The sequence below is a fragment of the Hemiscyllium ocellatum genome, chromosome 15, assembly GCF_020745735.1.
Source record: "Hemiscyllium ocellatum isolate sHemOce1 chromosome 15, sHemOce1.pat.X.cur, whole genome shotgun sequence".
NCBI lineage: Eukaryota > Metazoa > Chordata > Chondrichthyes > Orectolobiformes > Hemiscylliidae > Hemiscyllium > Hemiscyllium ocellatum.
This window is the reverse complement of record NC_083415.1, coordinates 4,663,013-4,688,984: the sequence shown is the minus strand read 5'-3', so window position 1 is coordinate 4,688,984 and position 25,972 is coordinate 4,663,013. Positions and strand designations below refer to the sequence as shown.

The 25,972-nt window shown below is 44.1% G+C and overlaps 1 protein-coding gene across 1 annotated transcript; it reads left to right on the top strand.

Annotated features, from left to right (window-relative positions):
• The first annotated feature begins 1,705 nt into the window (after positions 1-1,705).
• Positions 1,706-24,762, top strand: LOC132822685 (ciliary microtubule inner protein 1-like). The gene is made up of 4 exons (XM_060835935.1): positions 1,706-1,774; positions 9,633-9,714; positions 14,296-14,394; positions 24,082-24,762. Exons 1-4 carry the CDS (start codon positions 1,725-1,727, stop codon positions 24,235-24,237), a joined length of 387 nt encoding a protein of 128 aa, XP_060691918.1. The 5' UTR covers positions 1,706-1,724; the 3' UTR covers positions 24,238-24,762.
• Positions 24,763-25,972: the final 1,210 nt, after the last annotated feature.

Genomic DNA, 25,972 nt, shown 5'->3' with positions numbered 1-25,972 from the left:
AGTATTAGTACTGGACTGTTAATCCAGAGACGCATGTAATGTTAACAGCAGATGGTGGAATTTGAAATAAAAAATAATCTGGAATTATGAGTCTAATGATGACTGTTAATCCATTGTCAATTGCTGGGAAAGCCAATCTGGTACAATCATGCCCTTTATGGAAGGAAACTACCATTCTTACCTGGTCAGACCAGTCCCACAGCAATGTGGCAGACTCTTAACTGGATTGGCAGTGGACACCATTGTCCTGCGAATAAATTTTTAAAAGGTGGAATGGGGGTGACAGGTGTGTAGTTGGTATGTGAGGGGGTGGGCTAGGGTGTGTGTGGTGTAGGAAGGGTTTGGGGTAATGATGTGTGTGTGGTGGTGAGGAGCATGAGGAGGGATGTGTGTGGAATATGGGTGGCTATGGGTGGGGGGTTTGAGAGGGGAGTTGTTGTATGTGTGCGCGTATGGGAACATGTGTCCATATGCGGAAGGAGGTTGGGGTGGGGGAGGGGACTGGGGTTTGGTCCTGTGGGTGTGGGAGTTATATGTTGATGTATGTGTCAGTGGAGTGCAGAGTGTGTGGGGGTGGGGACTGTGGTTTGATGTTGTGGGCGTGGGAGTTATAGGTTGATGTATGTGTCGGGGAATTCTGGTGTGAGTTGGGGCTGGGATTTGGTTCTGTGGGTATGGGAGTTACATGTTGATGTGTCAGTGGAGAGCAATGTGTGTAGGGGGTTGGGGCTGGGGTTTGGTGCAGTGGGTATGTGAGTTGGTGGAGTGCAGTGTGTGTAGGGGTTTGGGGCTGGGGTTTGGTATTGTGGGTATGTGAGTTGGTGGAGTGCAGTGTATGTAGGGACTGGGATTTGGGAATTACATTTTGATATAAGTGTCGGTGGAGTGCAGTGTGTGTAGGGGGTTGGGGCTGGGGTTTGTTGCAGTGGGTATGTGAGTTGGGAGAGTGCAGTGTGTGTATGGGGTGGAGCTGGGATGTGATGCAATGGGTGAGAGTTGGACGAGTATAGGGGGTGGGGGTTGGTGCAGTGGGTATGAGAGTTGGTAGAGTGCAGTGTGCAGGGGGTGGGGCTGGGGTTTTGTGCAGTGGGTATGAGAGTTGGTGGAGTGCAGGGGATGGGGGTTGGTGCAGTGCAGTGTGTGTAGGGGGTGGGGCTGAGGTTTGGTGCTGTGGGTATGGGAGTTACATGTTGGTTTAAGTGTCAGTGTGTGTGGGGGGTGGGTGTTGGTGCTGTGGGTATGGGAGTTACATGTTGGTGTAAGTATCAGTGTGTGTAGGGGTGGGGGGTGGTGCTATGGGTATGGGAGTTACATGTTGGTGTAAGTATCAGTGTGTGTAGGGGGTGGGGGTTTGTGCTGTGGGTATGAGAGTTACATGTTGGTGTAAGTGTCAGTGTGTGTGGGGGTGGGGGTTGGTGCTGTGGGTATGAGAGTTACATGTTGGTGTAAGTGTCAGTGTGGGTGGGGGGTGGTGCTGTGGGTACGGGAGTTACATGTTGGTGTAAGTGTCAGTGTGTGGGGGGGGTGGGGGGTGGTGTTGTGGGTATGGGAGTTACATGTTGGTGTCAGTGTGTGTGTGTGTGTGTGTGGGGGGGGGGGGGGGTGGGGCTGGGCTGCGGTGCAGGGGCAGGTCCGGTTGCTAGGAGAAGCGCGCGGGGTCACGTGCCGCGGACAATGGGCGGTTTTTAACGTCTTTAGCGCCAGGCGCAGGCGCATGCGCGGACATGGCCCGCCGTGGGAGCGATGTCAATTTTGTGGCTGCCGACAGACAGTGGTAAAAGAAATTGGGGTAAATCCTGGGCATTTAAAACAGGGTGTGGATGCACAGCGGGTAAATGTCGCCGTGGTAAATTTATAGCGAGTTAATGCAACAGTAACAAAGGATTGATACGGCGTAAACATACAGGGAATAAAGGCATGTAAAGATAGTGGGGGTAAGTGCGGGAGGTTAATACAGTAACGGGGGTAATTAAGAGGGAGATTATACAGAGTATGTTGGATAAATACACAAGTGGTTAATTACTTAGGATAATCACACTAAGGGATGATTATAGAGGAAGTACATATAGATGGTAACTGCACATGGGGTGTTACAGAGGAGATAAAAATAGGGGGTAATTACAGTGGGGCAAATACTGGTGGGTTATTCATACTGGGGTAAAAACAAGGTAGTAAATGCAGAGGTGACTAGGTGAGGCAAATACAGTGATGGTAAACCCAAGGGGTTAATACAAAGAGGTTAAACAAATTGTGTAATGCCAGGATTGTGTAATGTGGTAAATTAGGGGTAACCCCAAGGGAGCAAATAGGGTAAATAGTGGGAAACCAGGGAAGTTGGGGAGGGGAATCTTGAGGGTAACCATGGAGGGAGAGTGGCAAATATTGAAGTGGTACCCAGAGGGACAAATCCACAAGGGAAAACCTGATTTGAGAGAGGCAAACAAGTTAGAAATGGACAATCCTGTGTTAGAGAAGGGGAAAAGAGTGTGGCTGCTGGAAAAGCACAGCAATCCTCACTTTCTCCTGTGAAAGGGTTAACACAAGTTGAAAATTTGTAAACCCACAGGGGTAACCATTAGAGTCAAACCCAGTTATAAGCCTGCAGAAGTAACCCATATGTGTAACCTGGGCTAGGGAGAAGAATTTGGGGTTAGAGGGGGTAATACACAGTGACAAACCTGGGTTAGAGAGGATCAAGCCCAGGTTAGAGAGGTGTGACCCACAGGAGCAAATCTGGGTTAGAGAGGATCAAGCCCTGGTTAGAAAGGTGTAACCCATTGAGGCAAATCTGGGTTAGAGAAACCTACAGGGATAATCCATGGGGCAAATGCAGATCAGAGAGAGGCAGACCCATAGGGATAATCCATGGGGGCAAACTTGGTTTAGAGAGAAGCATCCCGCAGGCATCAACCTTGTTTAGAGAGGATTATACCTGATTAGAGGAAGATAAACACACAGTTGCAAATTAGAGAAGGTCAAACTGTGGTTAGAGGCAGACTACCTGAGTTGTAATGGGGTCAACCCAAGTTAGGAGAAAGTAGTCTCAGATTGAAGATGAAAGTAAACCCATAGCAGTAACCCATAAAGGGTGAACCTGTAGAAACCTAGGTGGAAACCTAGGTGAGAGAGCTGTAACCCATGGGCTGAATATGGATTCAAGGAGGGTAGTCCAACAGGGGTAACCCACATAGGCAAACCTGCATCAGACAGGGATAAACTCTCACAAGGTAAATTGGATTAGAGAGGGGTAAATCTACAGGGGTAACATACAAGTGAACTTGGTTTAGAGAGGGGAAACTCACAGCTATAATGTGTTAAGAGAAAACCGGAGTGGTAAATTTGAATTAAAGAAGGGCAAACCACTGGAGCAAACTCATGTTAGAGTTTGTAAATTTGGATTAGAGATGGGTAAACTACAGGAGATAAATCCAGGTTGGTGAGGGGTAAACTATATAGATAAACCAACGTTGCAGAGTGGTAAACCATAGGGGTAAAACTGGGTTAGGGAGGTAAAAACAAGGACTCCAATCTAGACTCTGGGTTAGGGAGGTGTAAACCTGCCTCAGACAGAAGAGCCCACTGGAGTAACCCTGGGGAGACAGAAATAAACCTAGGTAGACAGGGATAATTCTGGAATAAGTAGGGATAAACCTAGTTTAACAGCAATAAATCTGGGTAGAATGAGTAGCCTGGTGTCAGATGGGTAGTCCTGGTTTCATCAATGAGGATGAAAAATAAGTGGTAACCCCCAGCTCAGCCAATGTCTCAATGCCTTTGTCTGTATCCACTGTATATCGAGCAAAATGGCATAAATTTCCTGTAAAGTCAAACAACGGGACTATTCCACTATCAGAGAGCTGTCACCAGAGCAGTGTACTGCTGCTGAATTGTTGCTCTGACAGTTCTGTCACGCTGGTATCATTGTTAGGAGGAGTGACTGTGCATTGACCTTGCAGAGTGGGAATGTACAGAGTGGCAATAACAGCAAAATGACTCAAGTTCAGAGAATATCCAACTAGAGAGTGCTGAGACATTGCTCATTTGCATTCTGGGAGTGAACTTCGCAGTCGGTGCGGGTCATGGAAGAATCTGGTCTTGATTCTGTCTGTCTGTCTATCTATCTGTCTTGACTGATTTGAAGTTATCTTTTTAGCTTAGGCATGCTATGCGGTGAGATAGACAAAGGGGCAAGTCTAATACAATTTTATTGAACACTTTTAACAGGAAAAAGCAATCTTTCATTAAACTCTATCAATCTCTTCATAGGACTCTTCATTAAACAGCTTGGTAATACCTGTTCAGTATGGCTGGGCTATGCTGTACCTCTGTCTTTGAAGGTTGGCTGATGTTTCAGGGTCTGCAGTTGTCAATATGGGCTTCCCCTCTTGTTCATGGCTTGTTCTGGTCTATGGGTCATCTCGCTGAAGTGGTCTTCCGAATCTGTTCTGTCTGATGATGCTTGCCGTGGGGTACAAGGAGCTCAAGATGCCGTGTAGCTCAGCTGATTGTTAAAGGTGCTCTTTGGAGAAACTGTTCAAGAATGTGCAAAGGGCAGACAGTTGGGGCACCCAGATTGCCTGTTTTATCCCTCTCCATGTCCTTATCAAAGATTCTGTGGCCTATTTGCAGTACTAGCATTGTGCAGGGGCAAGAATATCCAATGAGGTGAATACTTTAGTATTTCAAGATCACAAATCATGGTTTGAGCCTTTTAAATGTCAATGCATGCTGTGCCTCTGGCCTTCTACTGAGAGAGGTGCCACCAAGTCCGCATAGCATTCTTCAGACAAAGTAGGTTCATTATTTCTACCTCCAATGTACCCATTAACACCTGGCTAGGCAGTTCCAGGCCTGTTTGATTTTGACAGGAAGTTGATTGTTCAAGGCAAGGCTGTATGAATATTGTCTGTTGTAGCTGTGCAGTTTGCAAATTGCAGAATCTAGCTAGATTTAAACTTGGCTTCCATATTTCCAGTTTTTATCCATGCTCATGAGAGCATGTCAATATTTCTGTCACAATACTGGCGGTCATGGGTCACCTGACCACACTATGTAGAATGGCTAGTGGTGTTCCTGGCATTTCTCTTGGAGCTGTTGAGCAGTGATAACCATATCTGTAGTTTCATGGGTGAATTTCTTCTGGAACAAGGAGAAGGTGCTGAAAGCGGATTCAGGCAATGGTCTTCCTAGTGATGGAGAGTAGGGACATTCCTCAGTAGTTCCCACAGTCCACTTTATCTCCTTTCTTGAAGACGGTGGTGATGGCAGCATTCCTGAGATTAAAAAGTGAGGTCTGCAGATGCTGGAGATCAGAGCTGAATTCCTGATGAAGGGCTCTGGCCCGAAACGTCGAATTTCCTGTTCCTTGGATGCTGCCTGACCTGCTGTGCTTTAACCAGCAACACATTTTCAGCAGCATTCCTGAGATTGTCAGGAAAGTCTTCGTTCCAAATTTTCTGAAACAGTTGATGAAGATGATGAGTAACCTCTGCTCGTCCAAGGTTGAAAATCTCCAGTCTTGTCTAGTCCTGTAGCTTCTCCATTATTCGTGTGTCTAATCTTGTCTTCAACTTCTGCCATACTAAATGGCATCTGAGATCATCTTTGGGGAGTTCGAGGATTTCTAAGATTTTATCGTGGTTTAAGAGTTCTTTGACATGTTTTCTCTGCCTCTCAAAAGGGTGCCATTCCTTCCTTTGCATGTCCTTATCTTGCCTTGGTGTCACTGAAGAAATGTTGTGCTTCTCAGCAAGGAGTTGCAACTCCTTAGCTTTCTCAGATCAGTTCTTGATCTCCCTAGGCTTTCTTTGTAAGTCCACCATTGCTGCTTGATGAGTTCACCTCTGTATCTCACTGGTGATGACGCTTTGCCAGGCACAGATAGTTTTCCTCTTCTTGTCGATTTAGATCTTGCATATTGTGGTCATTCTCATCAAATCAGTCTTGAGTTTCCTAGTCTTGTAGCTAATGGTTTCTTCACAGCATGATATCGTGGCTGTTTTCAGCTCTTGCCAGATTTCCTCTACAGCATTAAAATGAACTTTTTGGAAATTTTGGTGAAGATGTTTTTGGAAGTTCACTAGCCTTCCCTGCTTTGCTAACGAGTGAACACCCTTTTGGCTTTGCGATCAAAGAATTATAAAGCTGATCATGTGTTTTGATTGTGAATGCTTCCATGAAGTCGTGAAATTATCTTTTTGGTGGAACAGTGTGTGCTGCTAATGACCAACTGGTGTTCCAGACATTTGATGAGCAGAAGAATCCCATTGATGTTGCAGTTCCTTGACTCCTTCCTTTCTAATAGTTTCTTTCTAGAGTTGGGAGTCCTTTTCAACTCTGGCGTTGACGTCTCCAAGGAGGATAATTTTATCTTCCTTAGGGATATTGGTGTGTATGGTGTCCAAGGTGGAGTAGAAGCCTTCCTTGGACTAATCAATGCCACCAAGGATTGGAGCTTGGGAACCCAAGATCATTGCATGCTGGTTCTTCGCAATTTATAGACAGTGTCTAACTTTTCAGTGTCCGTACTCAGGAGCACATCCTCCTGACCAGAGTTCCACATCATACCCACTCCCCACATAGGTAGTAGAGTTTGACTCAGTCGATTTGCTGAGCCCCATTTCAAAAGCATGTGCAATTCACTGTGCATGCACAGTGCTGCATTTGTGGATAACATATTTAAAAAGTATGTAGATAAGATTTGAAACTTCTTAACATTCAAGGCTATGAACCAAGTATTGGAAAGTGGGATTTGTCTAGATAAGTCCATAGACCATAAAATAGGAGCAGAATTAGGCTATTTCGTTTATCAGGTCTGGTCCACCATTCAATCATGGCTGACATGTTTCTCAACCTCCATTCTCCCTGTAACCCTTGATCCCTTTCGAGTTCTCCAGATTAACCACCCTCTGAAGAAATTCCTCCTCAGCTTTTTAATCTAAACGATTAATCTACCACTCTGAGGCTGTGCCCTCGGGACCTAGTATCTCCTAGTGGAAACATCATTTCCATGTCCATGCCTCTTGCAGAACTTAGTCTTCTGGCTGCCATCCTATAAAAGACCCCTTTGTCCCCCACTCCCTGCCTTCTGCCAGTCAGCCAATCCTCTATCCATGCCAGTGCCTTGCCTTAACACAGTGGGTTCTTATTTAGCAGCCTCCTGTGTCAAAGGCATTTTCTATTCGGACTTGTCATTTACGTAAATGATTTGGATGCGAGTTTGCAGATGACACCAAAATTGGAGGTGTAGTGGACAGTGAAGAGGGTTACCTCCGATTACAACAGGATATGGACGAGATGGGCTAATGAGCTGAGAAGTGGCAGATGGAGTTTAATTCAGATAAATGCGAGGTGCTGCATTTTGGGAAAGCAAATCTTAGCAGGACTTATACACTTAATGGTAAGGTCCTAGGGAGTGTTGCTGAAATAAGAGACCTTGTTGTGCCGAGCTGGGAGTTTTTGTTGCAAACGTTTCGTCCCCTTTCTAGGTGACATCTTCAGTGCTTGGGAGCCTCGTGTGAAGCGCTTCTGTGCTGATTCCTCTGGCATTTATACTGGTTTGAATCTGCCGCACCTGAGCTGCAAATCTTCTCACAAACTTTGAATAAGAGACCTTGCAGTGCAGGTTCATAGCTCTTTGAAAGTGGAGTCGCAGGTAGATAGGATAGTGAAGAAGGCGTTTGGTATGCTTTCCTTTATTGGTCAGAGTATTGAGTACAGGAGTTGGGAGGTCATGTTGTGGCTGTACAGAACATTGGTTAGGCCACTGTTGGAATATTGCCTGCAATTCTGGTCTCCTTCCTATCAGAAAGACATTGTGAAACTTGAAAGGGTTCAGAAGAGATTTACAAGGATGTTGCCAGGGTTGGAGGATTTGAGCTATGGGGAGCGGCTGAACAGGCTGGGGCTGTTTTCCCTGGAGTGTCGGAGGCTGAGGGGTGACCTTATAGAGGTTTACAAAATTATGAGGGGTATGGATAGAATAAATAGGCAAAGTCTTTTCCCTGGGGTCAGGGAGTCCAGAACTAGAGGGCATAGGTTTAGGGTGAGAGGGGAAAGATATAAAGGAGACCTAAGGGGCAACTTTTTCACGCAGACGGTGGTATGTATATGGAATGAGCTGCCAGAGGAAGTGGTGGAGGCTGGTACAATTGCAACATTTAAAAGGTGTTTGGATGAGTATATGAATAGGAAGGGTTTGGAGGGATATGGGCCAGGTGCTGGCAGGTGGGACCAGATTGGGTTGGGATATCTGGTCGACATGGACGGGTTGGACCGAAGGGTTTGTTTCCATGCTGTACATCTCTATGACTTGATGGACTAAAGTGACTCAGGGGCTGTGTGACTCTGCTCAGATACTTAAGCAGTATCCATTTGTTGTGAACATTGTGCAATGAACATCCCCACCTCTCCACTTATGATGGAAGGAAGGGGCACTGCTTGTCACAGGCCACTCGGGTGTTTCCTTTCTTCCTGGTGGTGGAAATTAAGTAAAGATTTGTGCACTTTTTTAAAAAAAGGAAAAAAAAGAAGAAAAAAAAGATTCGTGCACCTTGTGTTTTTCACTGTGTCTCACACCTGCACACACACAACATGGGTGCTGGGGAAAAAATAAGCACTACCGCAGTTAGGCGGTAGTGTGGGGGTAATAAGAAAAAAAAATGATGGAAGGAAGATCATTAATGAAGCAGCTGAAGATAGTTGGTTGTAGGACCACTACCTGGAGAACCTGGGCTCTTGTGGTACGGTGGTACTTTTAAAAAATAGAATCCCTACAGTGCGGAAACAGCCATTTGGCCCAACAGGTCTGCACAGACCTCTGAAGAGTAACCTACCCAGAACCATTCCCCTACCTTATTAATCTACATTTACTTCTGACGAATGCACCTAACGTACACATCTCTGAATATTATGGGCAATTTAGCATGTCCAATTCACCTAACCTGCACACCTTTTGGATTGTGGAAGGAAGCCGGAGCACTTGGAGGAAACCCACGCAGATGCGGGGAGAATGTGCAAATTCCACAAAGACAGCTTCCCAAGGCTGGAATCAAACCCAGGCTCCTGGCGCTGTGAGGAGCAGTGCTAACCACTGAGCCACCCTACTGTACCTACCTCCAGGCCAGGAGGTCTGGATTCAAGTCCTACCTGCTTCAGAAGTGTGCAATAACATCTCTGAACAGATTCATTGGAAAATATCTACTGAGGGCGACTACAGAGATGTCCTGGGATTGAGGTAATTGACTTCCGATTACTTTCCATTGTGCCAGACATGACTCCAACTTATTTAGCATTTATCCCTGATTCCCATTGATTTCATCCTGCCAGGGCTGCTGATGTAATAGATTTGACCACTATGTACGTTGGGTGAATGAATGTGCGAAGTAGGCTATATGGAACCAAGTGTGAACTCAAGCATAAATTGGGAATGACTGCAGAGTGTGAATGACAATCTAGAGTGATGTGTAAGATACACGTATGCAGAATAGTGTAGGAATATATAGTATAGCTATGAAATAATTGCAGAGTGGGAGTAACACAGGGAAGAAATAAATAAGTTTCCAAACAGAGTTAAAGAATTTTTTTATATTTTGCAGTGAAGTGACTGAAAATCTCAATCAATTTTGTTTCAGGACAAATGCAATCTTATTGGAGGCTGATTCAGCAAAAAAATGGGTAAACAGATGGGGATTTCTGATAACTGAACGTGATCAGGTAATGTAGTTCCCAATCTCTGGAATCTAAGATGAATAAGATGTCAAGATGTCGAGAACATGCAGAAAGTTAAAATCACACAACACCAGGTTATAGTCCAACAGGTATATTTACAAGCACTAGCTTTCAGAGCGCTGCTCCTTCTTCAGTTGGTTGTGGAGTATAAGATCATAAGACACAGAATTTATAGCAAAAGTCTACCGTGCGATGCAACTGAAATTACGTACTGAAAAAGACCTGGATTGTTTAAGTCTCTCATCTTTTAGAATGACCATGTTGGTTTCCGTTCTTCCACATGTAAAGCCCAGAATTTTTTTAAAATTATATTCTGAATTGAACTTTAACAATAGCTTATGTCAGCTCAGATAATGCATTGAAGGTGAGGTTAAAGTCTACCTGCTTGTATCCCAATGTTCAGACTGATTCTATTTCTAAAAAAAGGGATGTACAGAATCTTGCATGGATTTATGCAGTTTTTGAGCAAAATAAAATTTAATTCTGCCAGTACAAATTCACCCCATAAACTTGTGTGTGTAAGGGGGTATAAGTCTGAGAGAGGGTGCGTGTGTGCACCCTTTCAGACTTGTACCTCTTTATACACCACACACAGTTTCATTATCTGTTGTTAAGATTAGATTCCCTAATCTAATCTTAACTGTAAGTAATGAAACCAAGCAAGTGGTTAAATTATAAGTGCGAGGCCCATTTTGCAAACAGTGATCATGGGCCTGAGATTCTATCCACGCCTCAGGTGACTATCTGTGTGGAGTTTGCATGTTCTCCCCATGTCTGCATAGGGTTTCCTCCAGGTGCTCCAGTTTCTTCCCACAACCCAAAGATGTGCAGATCAGGTAAATTGTCCATAGTGTTAGGTGCATTAGTTAGGGACAAATAGAAGGTAGGGGAATGGGTCTGGGCGTTTTACTCTTCGGAGGGTAGATGTGAACTTGTTGGGCCAAAGGGCCTGTTTCCATACTGTAGGAAACCTAACCTAATCTAAACTGGGGGAAAGGTAATTTTAATAAGATCAGATATAAGTTGGCCAAAGTAGTCTAGAAGCTGACACTTTTAGGCAAATGAAAACACAAACCTCAGCATTCATCAGAATGGATCACCGTTCACTGGGCCCAAAATATTAACTTTTTTTTTCTCTACAGATGCTGCCAGACCTGCTGAGTTTTTCCAACACTTTGTTTCAGAATACTAGCATCCGCATTTCCTTGTTTTACTGTTAGGTAAATCTGTGACAGGGCAGTGAGACACATTTAAGAAATAGCAAGAGTACAGGACACATCTTCCAATAAAGAAAAAGGGTCTAACAAAGTCTGTAAAGCCTGGATTACAAGTGACATACAGGATTGGTTAAAGAGAAAAAGGGAGGCTTATGGCAGATACGGAGGGTTCAAAACAGCAGAAGTCTTAGAAAAGTACACCATGTGCAAGAAGGAATTTGAAAAGAAAATTAGAAAAGCAAAAAGTGACATGAAAGGATAATGGCAAGTAAAAAGATAACTAGCGAAAGAGTAGGACCCATGAAGGGCCTCAGTGGTAATTTGTGCATGGAACCAGAGGATGTAGGTAGGGTTTTAAATGAATACTTTGTGTCGGTGTTCACCAGTGAGAGGAACAATATGGGTATAGAACTCAGGGAGAAGGATTATGTTATAGTTAAAGAAATTAGCGTAGAGAGAGAGAGAAGGTTCTGAGCGGTCTGGTAGGCTTAAGAAGTGGACAAATACTCAGGGCCAGAAGAAAAGTATCCTAGGTTGTTGAGTGAGGCAATGGAGGAAATAGCTGGCAATAATTTTCAATTCTTATCTGGCCACAGGACTGGTGGACTGTCAGTGTAGCACAGTTTTTCAAAACGTTGGGGGGTGGGGGCCTGGGGGAATGGATAACCCAGGAAACTATGAAGAGAGGTTAAGTAGGTTAGAATTGTTTTCATCAGAAAAAAGGAAATTATGGGGGGGACCTGATTGAAGTCTACAAAATCATGAAGGGTATAGACAGGCTAGGTAGAGATAAGCTTTTGTCCCAGGGTGAGGGATTCAATAACAAGAGGTCACGTGAAAGTTGAAAAGTTTAAAGGTGTTATATGCAGCAAGTACTCTACACAGGGTGGTAGGTGCCTGGAATGCTTTGCCAGCAGTGGTAGTAGAGGCAGGCATGGTAGATGCATCTGGACAGATGCATGAATAGGTGGGGAGCAGAGGCATACAGATGCTTAGGAATTGGGCGATAGGTTTAGAGAATGGATTTGGATCAGCTTAAGCTTGGAGGGCCGAAGTGCCTGTTTCCTGGGCTGTAAATTTTCTTTGTTCTATAGTCAGTGGTGGGGAAACTGTTGGAAACAATTCTGAGGGACAGAATTAATCTGCATTTGGAGAGGCTGGGATTATTCAAGAATAGGCAGCATGGCTTTGTTAAGGTCATATCTGACCAAGTGTATTCAGTCTTTCAGAGAGGTGGCCAGGTGTGTAGATGAGGGCAATGCATTTGACGTAGTCTACTTCATCAAGGATTTAGAACATAGAACAGTACAGCACAGAACAGGCCCTTCAGCCCATGATGTTGTGCCGACCACTGATTCCTCATGTGTTCACCCTCAAATTTCTGTGACCATATGCATGTACAGTAGTTTCTTAAATGTCCCCAATGACCTTGCTTCCACAACTGTTGCTAGCAACGCATTCCATGCTCTCTCAACTCTCTGTTGTAAAGAACCCGCCTCTGACATCCTCTCTATACTTTCCTCCAACCAGCTTAAAACTATGACCCCTCGTGTTAGTCATTTCTGCCCTGGGAAATAGTCTCTGGCTATCGACTCTATTTATGCCTCTCATGATCTTGTATACCTCAATTAGGTCCCCTCTCCTCCTCCTTTTCTCCAATGATAAAAGTCCAAGCTCAGTCAACCTCTCTTCATAAGATATGCCCTCCAGTCCAGGCAGCATCTTGGTAAACCTCCTCTGAACCCTCTCCAAAGCATCCACATCTTTCCTATAAAGATTTAGATAAGGACCTGCATGGGAGACTGATTTTGAAAGTAAGAGCTGATGGATCCAAGTGAATTTGGCAAATTGAGTGGCAGGAAGTAGTGTGATGGTCAATGGGTGTTTTGATGGCTAAAGCCTGTGTCCAGTTCCACAGGAAAAGTATTGGGGAATTTTATTGTTTATGGAATTTTCATCTTGTTGGAGGGGTCAATAACTGGAGGCACTGATTTTAATTAAGGGTAAGGAGATTTTGCAATGTGAGGAAAAACTTTTTCACCCAGCGAGTGGTGGGAATATGGAACTTGGCTTGTAAGGGTGGTAGAGGCAGAAATTCTCATACATTTGAAGAAATATTTAGATGTGTACATGTGATTCCAGGGTATTCAAGGCTGTGGGCTAGGTGCTGGAAAATGGGATTAGAATAGTTAAGCAGTTGTTTTCGACTTTTTGTTTTGATCTTTGAATCTATGACAGTTGGCAAGAAATGCTTGCTCCAATAATTTCACTGTGTCCTGTGCATCATAACATTATCATCAGCAAAAATGCTGTTGAGAAACGTTCAGAGGTGAGAAGACTGGGACCCAATCTGAAGTAGGGTTAAAGGCCAGAAAGGGAGGAGGTGGGTGTTGGGCTGGGAGAGTTGGGAGTGGGAATGTGGCGCGAGACCTTGGAAGGAGTGGGTGAAGGCGGTCTGTTCTGGCAGCCTACATTGGAAAGGGTGGGAAAGGCACAACATCTGTTGCACTGGGAGTAGGCGTGAGGCATGCACCAGGAGCTTGCCTTCTCTGTCTGGGAGTGACGGAAGGTTGAGGAGGGAGGTTGGGAGGCTGCAGGGGGAATGATAGAGAGAGAGGGTGCTTGAAGAAAATAAGCTCACTTTCTCTGTTGTGAGGCAACTTTGTTTTACTCCTTATAGGTGCATCTTTAGAAAGCTGCTTTCTGCCACTTGGAAATGGCATCAACTTTCTTTCTGTTCTTTGTTCTTCTTAGAAAGGGCATTAATGGGATGATGTGGAGGTGCTGGTGTTGGGCTGGGATGGACAAAGTCAGAACTCTCTCAACACCAGGTTATAGTCCAATAGGTTTAATTGAAATCACAAGCTTTCAGAGTGCTGCCCACCTGATGAAGGATTAGCGCTCCGAAAGCTTGTGATTTCCTACAATCTGTTGGACTATAACTTGGTGTCATGTGACTCCTGAATTCATAGGATGTTCAGCTCTGTCAGAGACCAGGGATTTTCAGGAATGTCGCTGTTAGTCTCCCTGTTTCCACAGGAACAGGAAAGTGATCTGTAATTGTCCTGTTTGGAAACATGTAAAAGAATGGCCATTAGTGTTGCATTGTGCTGTATTACGCCTCTGTGAATGAATAGTCTGTCACATGATGTCCGAGTTCAGACTTGGAGAAGGCCCCATTAGATCAGGATAGCGAAGGAACTGAAATCCGCCAAGGAACCAGAACGATGTAGAGAAAACTGGTGAAACTAGCCTCATATGTATGACCTAAATTTAAGGACACAATTTTTTAAAAAATCCAAATTAAAAATTAAAGTCCCTAACCACAAATGAACACTTTTTTTTTCAGATTGAGGCTGAACAGGAGAAATTGAGAAATAAGTGTCGACTGCATACCCCAGATCACCTGAAGGTTCGACCTGCATCTCCCATCAGCAAGTACATCCAGGTTAAAGTGCCTTTTGTTCAATCAATGAGTTTTTGTTCAGGTGGGATCTGTCATGTCAATGGACAGTATCTTTATGTCATTCAGATTACAGCTTCTTCACCCCACTTCTGTTTAACGTCATTCCTCATTAAAATTCTAAAAATCCATGCACGTTGCTGTAGATCCAAAAGGCAACCTGAAGGCAGGTCTAACTCATAGTGCTACAGTCTCCAGGAGCTGGGCAAAGAGACAATTGCCGATTCCACTCCAGTGTGTTCAAAGTTTGTGAGAAGATTTGTAGCTCAGGTGCTCGTTGTTGTGGTTCTGTTTGCCGAGCTGGGAATTTGTGTTGCAGACATTTCGTCCCCTGTCTAGGTGACATCCTCAGTGCTTGGGAGCCTCCTGTGAAGCGCTTTTGTGATCTTTCTTTGTAGTGATTTGAATCTGTCGCTTCCGGTTGTCAGTTCTTGCTGTCCGCTGCAGTGGTCGGTATATTGGGTCCAGGTCGATGTGCTTATTGATTGAATCTGTACACTCCAGTGTGTACCTGTTATGTACAGTGTGGGCCTGTTTCATACAGTGTTGCCCTTTTACAGAGTCATAGCACAGAAAAAGACACTTTGGCCCATCACCACCTCACCATCCAAAACCAACCACCTAACTATTCTAATCCCACTTTTCAGCACTTGGCCCATAGCCCTTCATGCTTGGTGTCACAAGTGTTTCACTTCAATGTTATGAGTGTTTCTGCCTCCACCAGCCTTACAAGCAGTGAGTTCCAAATTCCCACCCATTCTCTGGGAACTGCATACAGTACTCTGGCTGTGGCATAATCAACTATTAGACAGTTCCAGCATAACTTCCCTGTGCCTCAGCTGATAAAGATAAGTATGCCATATGCCTTCTTTGTCACTTTTTATTGACATATCCTGATAACTTAAAAGACTGGTCTACATGCACACCGAGGCCCCTTTGATCCTGGGCTTCCCAGATCATACTGTTCATCATGTATTCCCTTGTCTATTTGTTCTGTTCAAGTGCATCACTTTCTATTATCCAGATTGAAATCCAATTTTCACTGCTCAGTACATCTGGCCAACTGTCTGTGGCCCCTTGTAATCTAAGGCTCTCCTCCTCCATTATTTACCACTCCAGCAATGTTTGTATCATCTGTGATTCCTCAACCTTTGCAGACATCATTATCATAAAAACTGGGCTAAGGGCGATGGTGGCAATCCTTTAATTGTAATACATAGAATAGCACTGCGCAGTACAGGCCCTTCGGCCCTCTGTTATAGAGTCATAGAGATGTACAGCATGGAAACAGACCCTTCGGTCCAACCTGTCCATGCCAACTAGATATCCCAACCCAATCTAGTCCCACTTGCCAGCACACGGCTCTTATCCCTCCAAACCCTTCCTATTCATACATCCATCCAAATGCCTCTTAAAAGCTGCAATTATATCAGCCTCCTCTGGCAGCTCATTCCATACACATATCACCCTCTCTGTGAAAAAGTTGCCCCTTAGGTCTCTCTTATATCTTTCCCCTCTCACCCTAAACTTATGCACTCTAGTTCTGGACTCCCCGACTCCAGGGAAAAGACTTTGTCTATTTATCCTATCCATGCCCCTCATAATTTTGTAAACCTCTATAAGGTCACCCCTCAGTCTCCGACGCTTCAGGGAAAACAGCCCCAGCCTGTTCAGCCTCTCCCTCTAGCTCAAATCCTCCAACCCTGGCAATGTCCTTGTAAATCTTTTCTGAACCCTTTCAAGTTTCACAACATCTTTCTGATAGGAAGGAGACCAGAACTGCACGCAATGTTCCAGCAGTGGCCTAACCAATGTCCTGTACAGCCGCAACATGACGTCCCAACTCCTGTACTCAAAACTCTGACCAATAAAGGAAAGCATACTAAACGTCGTCTTCACTATCCTATCTACCTGCGACTCCATTTTCAAAGAGCTATGAACCTGCACTGCAAGGTCTCTTTGTTCAGCAACACTCCCTAGGACCTCACCATTAAGTGTATAAGTCCTGCTAAGATTTGCTTTCCCAAAATGCAGCACCTCACATTTATCTGAATTAAACTCCATCCGCCACTTCTCAGCCCATTGGCCCATCTCGTACAGTTCCTGTTGTAATGTGAGGTAACCCTCTTCGCTGTCCACTACACCTCCTATTTTGGTGTCATCTGCAAACTGTTATGCTCGTATCCAAATCATTTATGTAAATGACAAAACGTAGAGGACCCAGCACCGATCCTTGTGGTACTCCACTGATCGCAGGCCTTCAGTCTGAAAAACAACCCTCCACCACCACCCTCTGACTTCTACCTTTGAGCCAGTTCTGTATCCAAATGGCTAGTTCTCCCTGTATTTCATGAGACCTAACCTTACTAATCAGTCTCCCATGGGAAACCTTGTCGAACGCCTTACTGAAGTCCATATAGATCGCATTTACTGCTCTGCCCTCATCAGTCTTCTTTGTTACTTCTTCAAAAAACTCAATCAAGTTTGTGAGAAATGATTTCCCACGCACAAAGCCATGTTGACTATCCCTAGTCAGTCCTTGCCTTTCCAAAAACATGTACATCCTGTGTCTCAGGATTCTCTCCAACAACTTGCCCACCACTGAGGTCAGGCTCACCGGCCTATAGTTCCCTGGCTTGTCGTTACCACTCTTCTTAAACAGTGGCACCATGTTTGCCAATCTCCAGTTTTTGGCACCTCACCTGTGACTATCGATGATACAAATATCTCAGCAAGAGGCCCAGCAATTACTTCTCTAGCTTCCCACAGAGTTCTCTGGTACACCTGATCAGGTCCTGGGGATTTATCCACTTTTAACAGTTTCAAGACATCCAGCACTTCCTCTTCACAGAACATCACAGAAGTGCTTCACAGGAGGCTCCGAAGCACTGAGGATGTCACCTAGACAGGGGACGAAACGTCTGCAACACAAATTCCCAGCTCGGCGAACAGAACCACAACAACGAGCACCTGAGCTACAGATCTTCACACAAACTTTCAACTTCCTCTTCTGTAATCTGGATATTTTGCAACATGTCACCATCTATTGTATGGACTTGTGAAACCAATCTGAAGCCCATCTAATCTACACTATTTCATTAACATCTTTATATTTATCCAATGACCATTTAACTTCCCTTAAAGTTGGCAAGTCTCCGACTGTTACATGCTGGGCATTTCATGCCCTTACTACTCTGAGTAAAGAACCTACTGCTGACATCTGTCCTATATCTATCACCCCTCGACTTGAAGCTATGTCCCCTCATGCTAGCCATCACCATCTGAGGAAAAAGGCTCTCGCTGTCCACCCTATCTAATCCTCTGATCATCTTGTACGTCTCAATTAAGTCACCTCTCAACCTCCTCTCTAATGAAAACAGCCTCAAGTCCCTCACAGCCTTTCCTCCATGAAAGCTTCCCACCATACCAGGCAACATCTTGGTAATTCTCCTTTAAACTCTTTCCAATGCTTCCAAATCCTTCCTATAATGCAATGACCAGAACTGCACACAATACTCCAAATGTGGCCACACCAGTGTTTTGTACAGCTGCAACATGATCTCATGGCTCCGAAACTCAATCTCTCAACTAATAAAAACGAACACACTGGTTGCCTTCTTAACAATCCTATTAATCTGGGTGGCAACGTTCAGGGATCTATGCACATGGACACCCAAGATCTGTCTGGTCATTCACATTGGAGAAAGTGAGGACTGCAGATGCTGGAGTACCAAAGTTGAAAAATGTGGTGCTACAAAAACACAGCAGGCCAGGCAGCATCCGAGGAGCAGGAGAAACGACGTTTCGGGCATAAGCCCTTCTTCAGAAATGAGGAAGGTGTGCCAGGCGGGCTGAGATAAAAGGTAGGCAGGAGGGAATTTGGGGGAGCAGTGCTGAGAATACGATAGGTGGAAGGAGGTGAGGGTGAGGGTGATAGGCCGGAGAGGGGGTGGGGGCGGAGAGGTTGGGAAGAAGATTTCAGGTCAAGAGGGCAGTGCTGAATCCGAGGGTTGGGACTGAGATAAGGTGAGGGGAGGGGAAATGAGGAAGCTGGAGAAATCTACACTCATCCCATGTGGTTGGAGGGTTCTGAGGCGGAAGATGAGGTGCTCTTCCTCCAGGCGCCATGTAGCCAGGGTCTGGCAATGGAGGAGGCCAATGGACCTGCATGTCATTGGTGGAGTGGGAGGGGGAGCTAAAGTGTTCAGCCACGGAGCGGTAAGGTTGTTTGGTGCGGGTGTCCCAGAGGTGTTCCCTGAAACGTTCCGCAAGTAGAATGTAGAGGAGACCATCCGCCGTCATTTCCGCCGACAGACCCCACCACCAGGGATATATTTCCCTCCCCACCCCTATCAGCATTCAAGAGAGACCACTCCCTCTGCAACTCCCTCGTCAGGTCCACCCCCCCCCCACCAACCCAACCTCCACTCCCGGCACCTTCTCCTGAAACCGCAAGAAGTGCAAAACTTGTGCCCACATTCCCCCCCCCCCCAACCTCCCTCCAAGGCCCCAATGGATCCTTCTATATCCGTCACAAATTCACCTGCACCTCCACACGCATCATTTACTGTATCCACTGCACCCGATGTGGTCTCCTCTACACTGGGGAGACTGGCCGCCTACTTGCGGAACGTTTCAGGGAACACCTCTGGGACATGCACACCAACCAACCCAACCACCCCGTGGCTGAACACTTCAGCTCCCCCTCCCATTCCGCCAAGGACATACAGGTCCTTGGCCTTCTCCATCGCCAGACCCTGGCCTTCTCCATCACCAGACCCTGGCCACACAACACCTGGAGGAAGAACACCTCATCTTCTGCCTAGGAACCTTTCAACCACACGGGATGAATGTAGATTTCTCCAGCTTTCTCATTTCCCCCCCCCCCCACCTTATCTCAGTCGCAACCCTCGGATTCAGCACCGCCCTCTTGAAATCTTCTTCCCGACCTCTGCGCCCCCACCCCCTCTCCGGCCTATCACCCTCACCCTCACCCTCACCTCCTTCCACCTATCGTATTCCCAGCGCCCCTCCCCCAAATTTCCTCCCACCTACCTTTTATCTCAGCCCGCTTGGCACACCAGCCTCATTTCTGAAGAAGGGCTTATGCCCGAAACATCGATTCTCCTGCTCCTCGGATGCTGCCTGGCCTGCTATGTTTTTCCAGCACCACATTTTTAACTCTGGTCATTCACCTTACCAAGAATCTTACCATTAGCCCAGTATTCTGCATTCCTGTTACTCCTTCCAAAGTGAATCACCTCACACGTTTCCACATTAAACTCCATTTGCCACCTCTCAGCCCAGCTCTGCAGCTAACCCGCAATATCCTTCCGCACTGTCCACAACTCTACTGACCTTAGTGTCATGCGCAAATTTACTAACACATCCTTCTACATTTTCATCCAGGTCATTTATAAAAATGACAAACAACAGTGGTCCCAAAGCAGATACTTGCAGTACACCCCTAGTAACTGAACTCCAGGATGAACATTTCCCATCAACCACCACTTTGCACCTTCTTACTTAGAACTAGCCAATTTCTGACCCAAACCGCTAAATCATCCTCAATCCCATGAATTGATCAGAGCTGGCAGAGTGCACCCTTCCCATCACTGCTTTGCTGTAAGGATATATTCCCAACTGAGGGTATGGATTACATCCAGTGAATACCAGCTCCACTCTGAGGTCACAAATAAAAAGAGCATTTCCTTTAACACGAAACAATATCTGGCTATGAAATACAAAAGAGGTGTGTGAATAGTTACATATGTACATTTAATGCTGTGGCTTTACTTCAAGAATTTGGATCGTATTCTCGATTCATAGTGCACCCAATGGCAAACAAGCCAAATTCCTACCACCTACGCCATATCTTGCTTCAAGCCCCATACACCAAACCCAACTCTTCTTACCAACCTGACAGTACAACAACTCCCTGCTCCTTATTACTCCATGCTGTCATCCTTTTACCGCTCTGAAGCCTCATATTATACATTTCTAACTCTCTCTGTAGTTATACCATATGTACAGATACTTCTCTATTTTTATCCATTTCATTTGTTTACATCATCTGTGCATTTCTCTGACCTTATTTCTCTGTTATTTCTATCCATCTACATCTCTCAATCTAATCAACGTTACAGACATAGAAGGTAATTACAACATTGAAGAAGGCTATTTGACCCAGCCAGTCCAGTCCGGTACAGCAATGCAGTCAGTCCCATTCCGCCGGAGTCCTGCAAATTTATTCAGTTTGTTCCATCCAACTTTCTTTTGAATCATTGAACATCATCGTTTCCTCCACACCGTAGGCAGCAAGTTCAAGGACACCTGCGAAATCTCTTGGTCCAACCTTAAATCTATAACTCTTAGTCCTTGTGCCATCAATTCATGGGAAAAGTTTTTTTTTCTGTTCATTTTATCTAAATCTTTCATAACCTTGTCATAGTTCCATCAGATCTGCCACGGAAAATAACCTTGGCTTTATTGCTCAAGTCCTGCATTCTTAGAGTTAGGCTGGTAAATCTCTTCCACATCTTCACATAGAAATTAGGAGCCTTTTGAGTGATATACCATTCAGTAAAATTATGACTGATCCTTTGGCTGAATCCCATACTCTGGCTTTCTCTCTTTACCTTTAAGGCCAAAAATATTTCTCTCTTTTTCATTTTTTCTCTCTCTCTCTCTCTCTCTCTCTTTCTCTCTCTCTCTCTCTCTCTCATTCACACAAATATATTCAGTGACACGGCCTCCTCAGCCTTCTGCAGTCGCAAAACAGGTTCAGCGGGTTCACAATCCTTTACATGAAGAAGTGTTTCCTCAACTCAGTCCTAAATGATCAATCCTGTATCTTGATACTGTGTGCCCAGTTCTAGACTTACCAACCTGGGGAAACATCCTTCTTGCATCTAGTCTGTCCCGCTCTGTCAGAATTTTATATGCTTCAACCAGATTTCACTGAACTCTAGTGAATACAGACCCAGAGAGAAAGTGAGGACTGAGATGCTGGAGATCAGAGTCAAAAAATGTGGTGCTGGAAAAGCATGGCCAGTCAGGCAGCATCTGAGGAGCAGGGAAATCGATGCTTTGAGCGTAGGTTCTTCATCCTGATGAACATCACTCTCCTGCTCCTCGGATGCTGCCTGACCAGCTATGCTTTTCCAGCACCGCACTCTTTGATTCTGGTTCGACTGGGTCTGTGTTCAATCTCTTCTAGGAAAGTCCTGTCATCCCCAGTATTATCCAAGTGAACCTATGGCAAGTCTAACTTTCTTTAGGTAGTGTTATGAAGGGGATGTCGACGTGCCTCTGATAATTAACACTGAAACACCCAGAGAGGAGCACATTGCCTTGTAATCTGATAAAAGTGTGACAAAAAGGTACCTCTCACCCCTCAATCTGTTATAAAAGAGTGGCTAAATGAAATGAAATCCTTTCACTCACTATATAATTAACAAGTAACAATTTATTTAACCCTAACAGTGAACAAGTTAACAGAATTACTAACAAACCAGATAATTCCTCCCTAACTAAAACCTGTTCCCTAACTGAATTAAATTATATTGGTATACTGTTTCGATAACAGATCCCACTTACAATAAGCTAAAACTTAATTTCTCAAAATTGCAGCAAAAATATGTCTTCCAGAATGTTCTTTGTCTGCTCCACTAATTCTGCTGTTAGGGATGTTTTCTCTGTAATTCTTTTGTTCTGAATGCCCCTCTCTATCAAATTCTGGTGTCAGGAAAGTTTGATGAAAATGCCTATCTTTATGAATAGATTTTTTTTAATTTCTGAGAACGTGGAGATTTCCTATCTCTTCAAATGGCAGTTGGCTCTCACCACCCTGTCTAATTTCCCTTTTGTAATACACCCATGCAGATAAATTAACTTTTTTACAACCTGATTGGCCCAACATTGTCAACACCATCAGATTTAAATTTAATTGGTCTTTAGTTTCCAAGTGCCTTTTTAAATTAATTGGCTGAATTTAAACTGTTGTCTGGGTAAAACTGCTGCTTGGGCCTGCTAACCGATCAGCTTTTTGACACCATACTTCAATTCATGCACCTGCACTTCAACTGCTGTTCAGACATCCATTTTAACTTTAAGCACTGAGAAGAATCATCTTTTCAGGGATGACGCAATGCTTTCCCCCATTTTACAATTTTATCTTTTTTACACACCAACTTTGTGACAGTAGTGAGAACAATGCAGAACTGTTATGGTGCAGAAGAAGGCCATTCCGACCATTGAATCTACACTCTTAGGATCATAAGGATAGGAGTAGGCCATTCAGTCCCCTGAGCCTGCTCCACCATTCAGTGAGATCAAGGCAGATCTGTACTCCATATACTTGCCTTTGGTCAATGTCCATAGATACTTTTTTGCTAAGCAACAGTTTGTGAGAAGATTTATAGCTTGGAAGCTCGTTGTTGTGGTTCTGTTTGCCGAGCTGGGAATTTGTGTTGCAGACGTTTCGTCCCCTGTCTAGGTGACATCCTCAGTGCTTGGGAGCCTCCTGTGAAGCGCTTCTGTGATCTTTCCTCCGGCATTTGTAGTGGTTTGAATCTGCCGCTTCCGGTTGACAGCCCCAGCTGTCTGCTGCAGTGTTCGGTATATTGGGTCCAGGTCGATGTGCTTATTGATGGAACTCATCCACAGATTCAATGCCTCTAGGAATTCCCTGGCTGTTCTCTGTTTGACTTGTCCTATAATAGTAGTGTTGTCCCAGTCGAATTCATGTTGCTTGTCATCTGCTTGTGTGGCTACTAAGGATAGCTGGTCGTGTCATTTCATGGCTAGTTGGTGTTAACTAGCAACAGTATTAATCTCAGATTTAAAATTAACAACTGATCCTGCATCTAATGCCATTTGTGGAAGAGATTTCCAAACGTCTACCAGCATTCGTATGTGGAAGTGCTTCCTAACATCTGTTCTGAATGGTCCGACCCTAATTCTCTATATACTCTATGTACCCTAATTCTAGACTCCCTAACCAATCAAAATAGTTTCTTTATCTCCCTTATCTTTTACTGTTAATGTCTTGAAGACTTTGATCAGAAGTGATGACCTAGTGGTATTATTGCTTGACTGTTAATTGAGAGACCCAGATAACATCTGGGGAACCTTAGCTAGAATCCCACCATAGCAGATGGTGAAATTTGAATTCAATAAAAATCTGGAATTAAGAGCCTAATGATGACCATGAATCCATTGTCAAATATTGGAACAACCGATCTGGTTCACTCATGTCCTTTAGGAAGGAAACTGCCATCCTTACCTGGTCTGGCCTACATGTGACTCCGGACCCACAATGATTTTGACTCTTAACTGCCCTCTGGGAAATTAGGAATGGACAATAAATGCTGGCCTATCCAGCACCACTCCCACATCCTGTGAATGAATTTAAAAAATAAATCACCCTTTAACCTTCCAAATTCTGGAGAAAACGCATCTAGTTTGCATATTCTCTCCTCATAATTAAACTGCACATAATGCAGTCACTAAATGCATCCATATCCTTCCTAAGGTGTGATATTTAGAACCTGAGCACCATATGTATTGCAACCTACCCAGGGCTAGCTCTCATGTTCTTGATTTCTATTGTGCATGAAGTCTAATATTGTCACAAGACTCCAGATGTATTTCAGATCTGTCTTTCTGCAGGTGGGAACATCACCTCCTGTTCCAAAGACAACCCAAGGACTTGTTGGCTGGCGGTCTGCTGTACCAGGATTGAATCTGGAGCAATACAAAGCCCCCAGACGAGGGAAGTGGAGCTTTCTAAGTCAGATGAAATGGCCAGAGGACTGTATTGACTGATTTTGTGATTGTGATTTCATCCATGCATTATCTGCTCATTGATGCCAATGGTTTTAGCTGTAGCACAGTCACTACCCAATAGATTTGTTCTGTTAGGTTTTAAGAGATTTTCACAGGACATTTTTTTTAAAGTATAAAAACACAATAGCAAACCATTTTTACACTCTATTATATTTTGATCCTTTTTTCCTTATCTCAAATACTTCTCTGCTTCAACCACTTTCCTCTTTCAGTTAATCAAAGTGTTTGAAACTTAAAAAATGGCTCTCCGTTCAAGGTTAGTGCCACTCATGAACACAGTAATCCTTGTTTGAGGGGGTTTGTTCTAATGATCTGAATTAATACCAAAGGTCAAAAGGGGACGTGGGCTACAGAGACCTTTCATAAACCAATGAAAGTTGTTCTTAATTATTCAACCCAGTTGACAATCCTCCAGAAAGAAAAGAAAACTATATTTCTTCCAACTTTTCTTATTTGACTCTGTACTTCATGATTACAATAAATTGTTTTCTGTGATTGAAATTATTCTGCATAACGTTGCAATATTGTGCTGCGTTCTTATGGATTTGGCTATCTTTCTTCTTGACTTTTTGCCGTAATCTTTGATATTTGTTATACATACTAATCAAGATGTGGAGAAGATAGTCAATAATGCTCTCTTCCAGGGCAGCTGTCTATATCTCTAAGCCACATATCACTGTGCATATGGCCAGCAACCTTCAAACCTTCATTAGTAAAAGTTCCTTTTCAGAAAATCTGAACATTAATCCATTAATCCTTTGCTCCTTATGCAAATCCAGAATGAATATTCATAATTAAACCAAAGGTTTTAGAAATGAGAATAAATAAAGTTTGGAGAGACTCAAATCAGATAGCTTGTTTTCTCTCTCCACAGATGCTAACAATGATGTTCAATATGACTTATGGGGCATGTTTTTATAGTGTGAGGAGAAAGATTTAAAAGGGACTAAGGGCCAACTTTTTCATACAGAGGTTGGTTCATATGTGAAATGAAATGCCAGAGGAAATGGTAGATGCAGGTAGAGTAACATTTAAAATATATTTTTGGAAAGGTACATAATAGGAAAGTTTAGAGGGATCCGCCCTAAACACAGGCAAGTAGGACTAGCTTAGTTTGGCAGTTGAACTAAAGGGTCTGTTTCCCTGCTGTTTGACTCTATCACTTGAAATAGAAATAACTGTTCAGCATTTTCTGTTTGTATTCCAGGTATCCAGCACCTGCAGTATTTTGCTTTGATTTTAATGTTTCAGGTTGATGACCTTTTTGGAATGCTGTTGGTTTGATCATATTTGTATAAAAACTGCTAGAAAATAGCTGTTTCCAAGATTTTTCAATCAAGTTGTAATGTAGAATCCAGACACTAGGTTCAACAGATATAAATTATGATTAGCAGAGCATTTAAAACAGTCTTTTTTTTCAGATATCTGTGCCACCCTGCACCCCCAGAGAGTAGAGTTACATAGGAAACTGGAGCAGGAATGGGCCACCTTCCTCCACCACTCAGTACAGGCATGGCTAATCATCCAACTCAGTACCCTGTTCTCATTTCCTCCCCATATCCTTTTATCGCTTTTGTCTAAAAGCCAGAGTATTTTGGCCTGTTTCCTGGGGCAGAGAGTTTCACTGGTTAACCACCCTCTAGGTAAAGACATTCCTATAGCCAACCCCTTAGACTATGACGACGCCCCTCTCCCCAATCAATCATTGAGAGCA

Bases quoted from the DNA above. Each gene is read 5' to 3' on its own strand.
- LOC132822685 (XM_060835935.1), top strand. From the start codon at position 1,725: ATGGCCCGCCGTGGGAGCGATGTCAATTTTGTGGCTGCCGACAGACAG. The intron at 9,715-14,295 runs GTAATGTAGTTC...TTTTTTTTTCAG, and splicing joins TGATAACTGAACGTGATCAG to ATTGAGGCTGAACAGGAGAA. The intron at 14,395-24,081 runs GTTAAAGTGCCT...GTCTTTCTGCAG, and splicing joins CCATCAGCAAGTACATCCAG to GTGGGAACATCACCTCCTGT.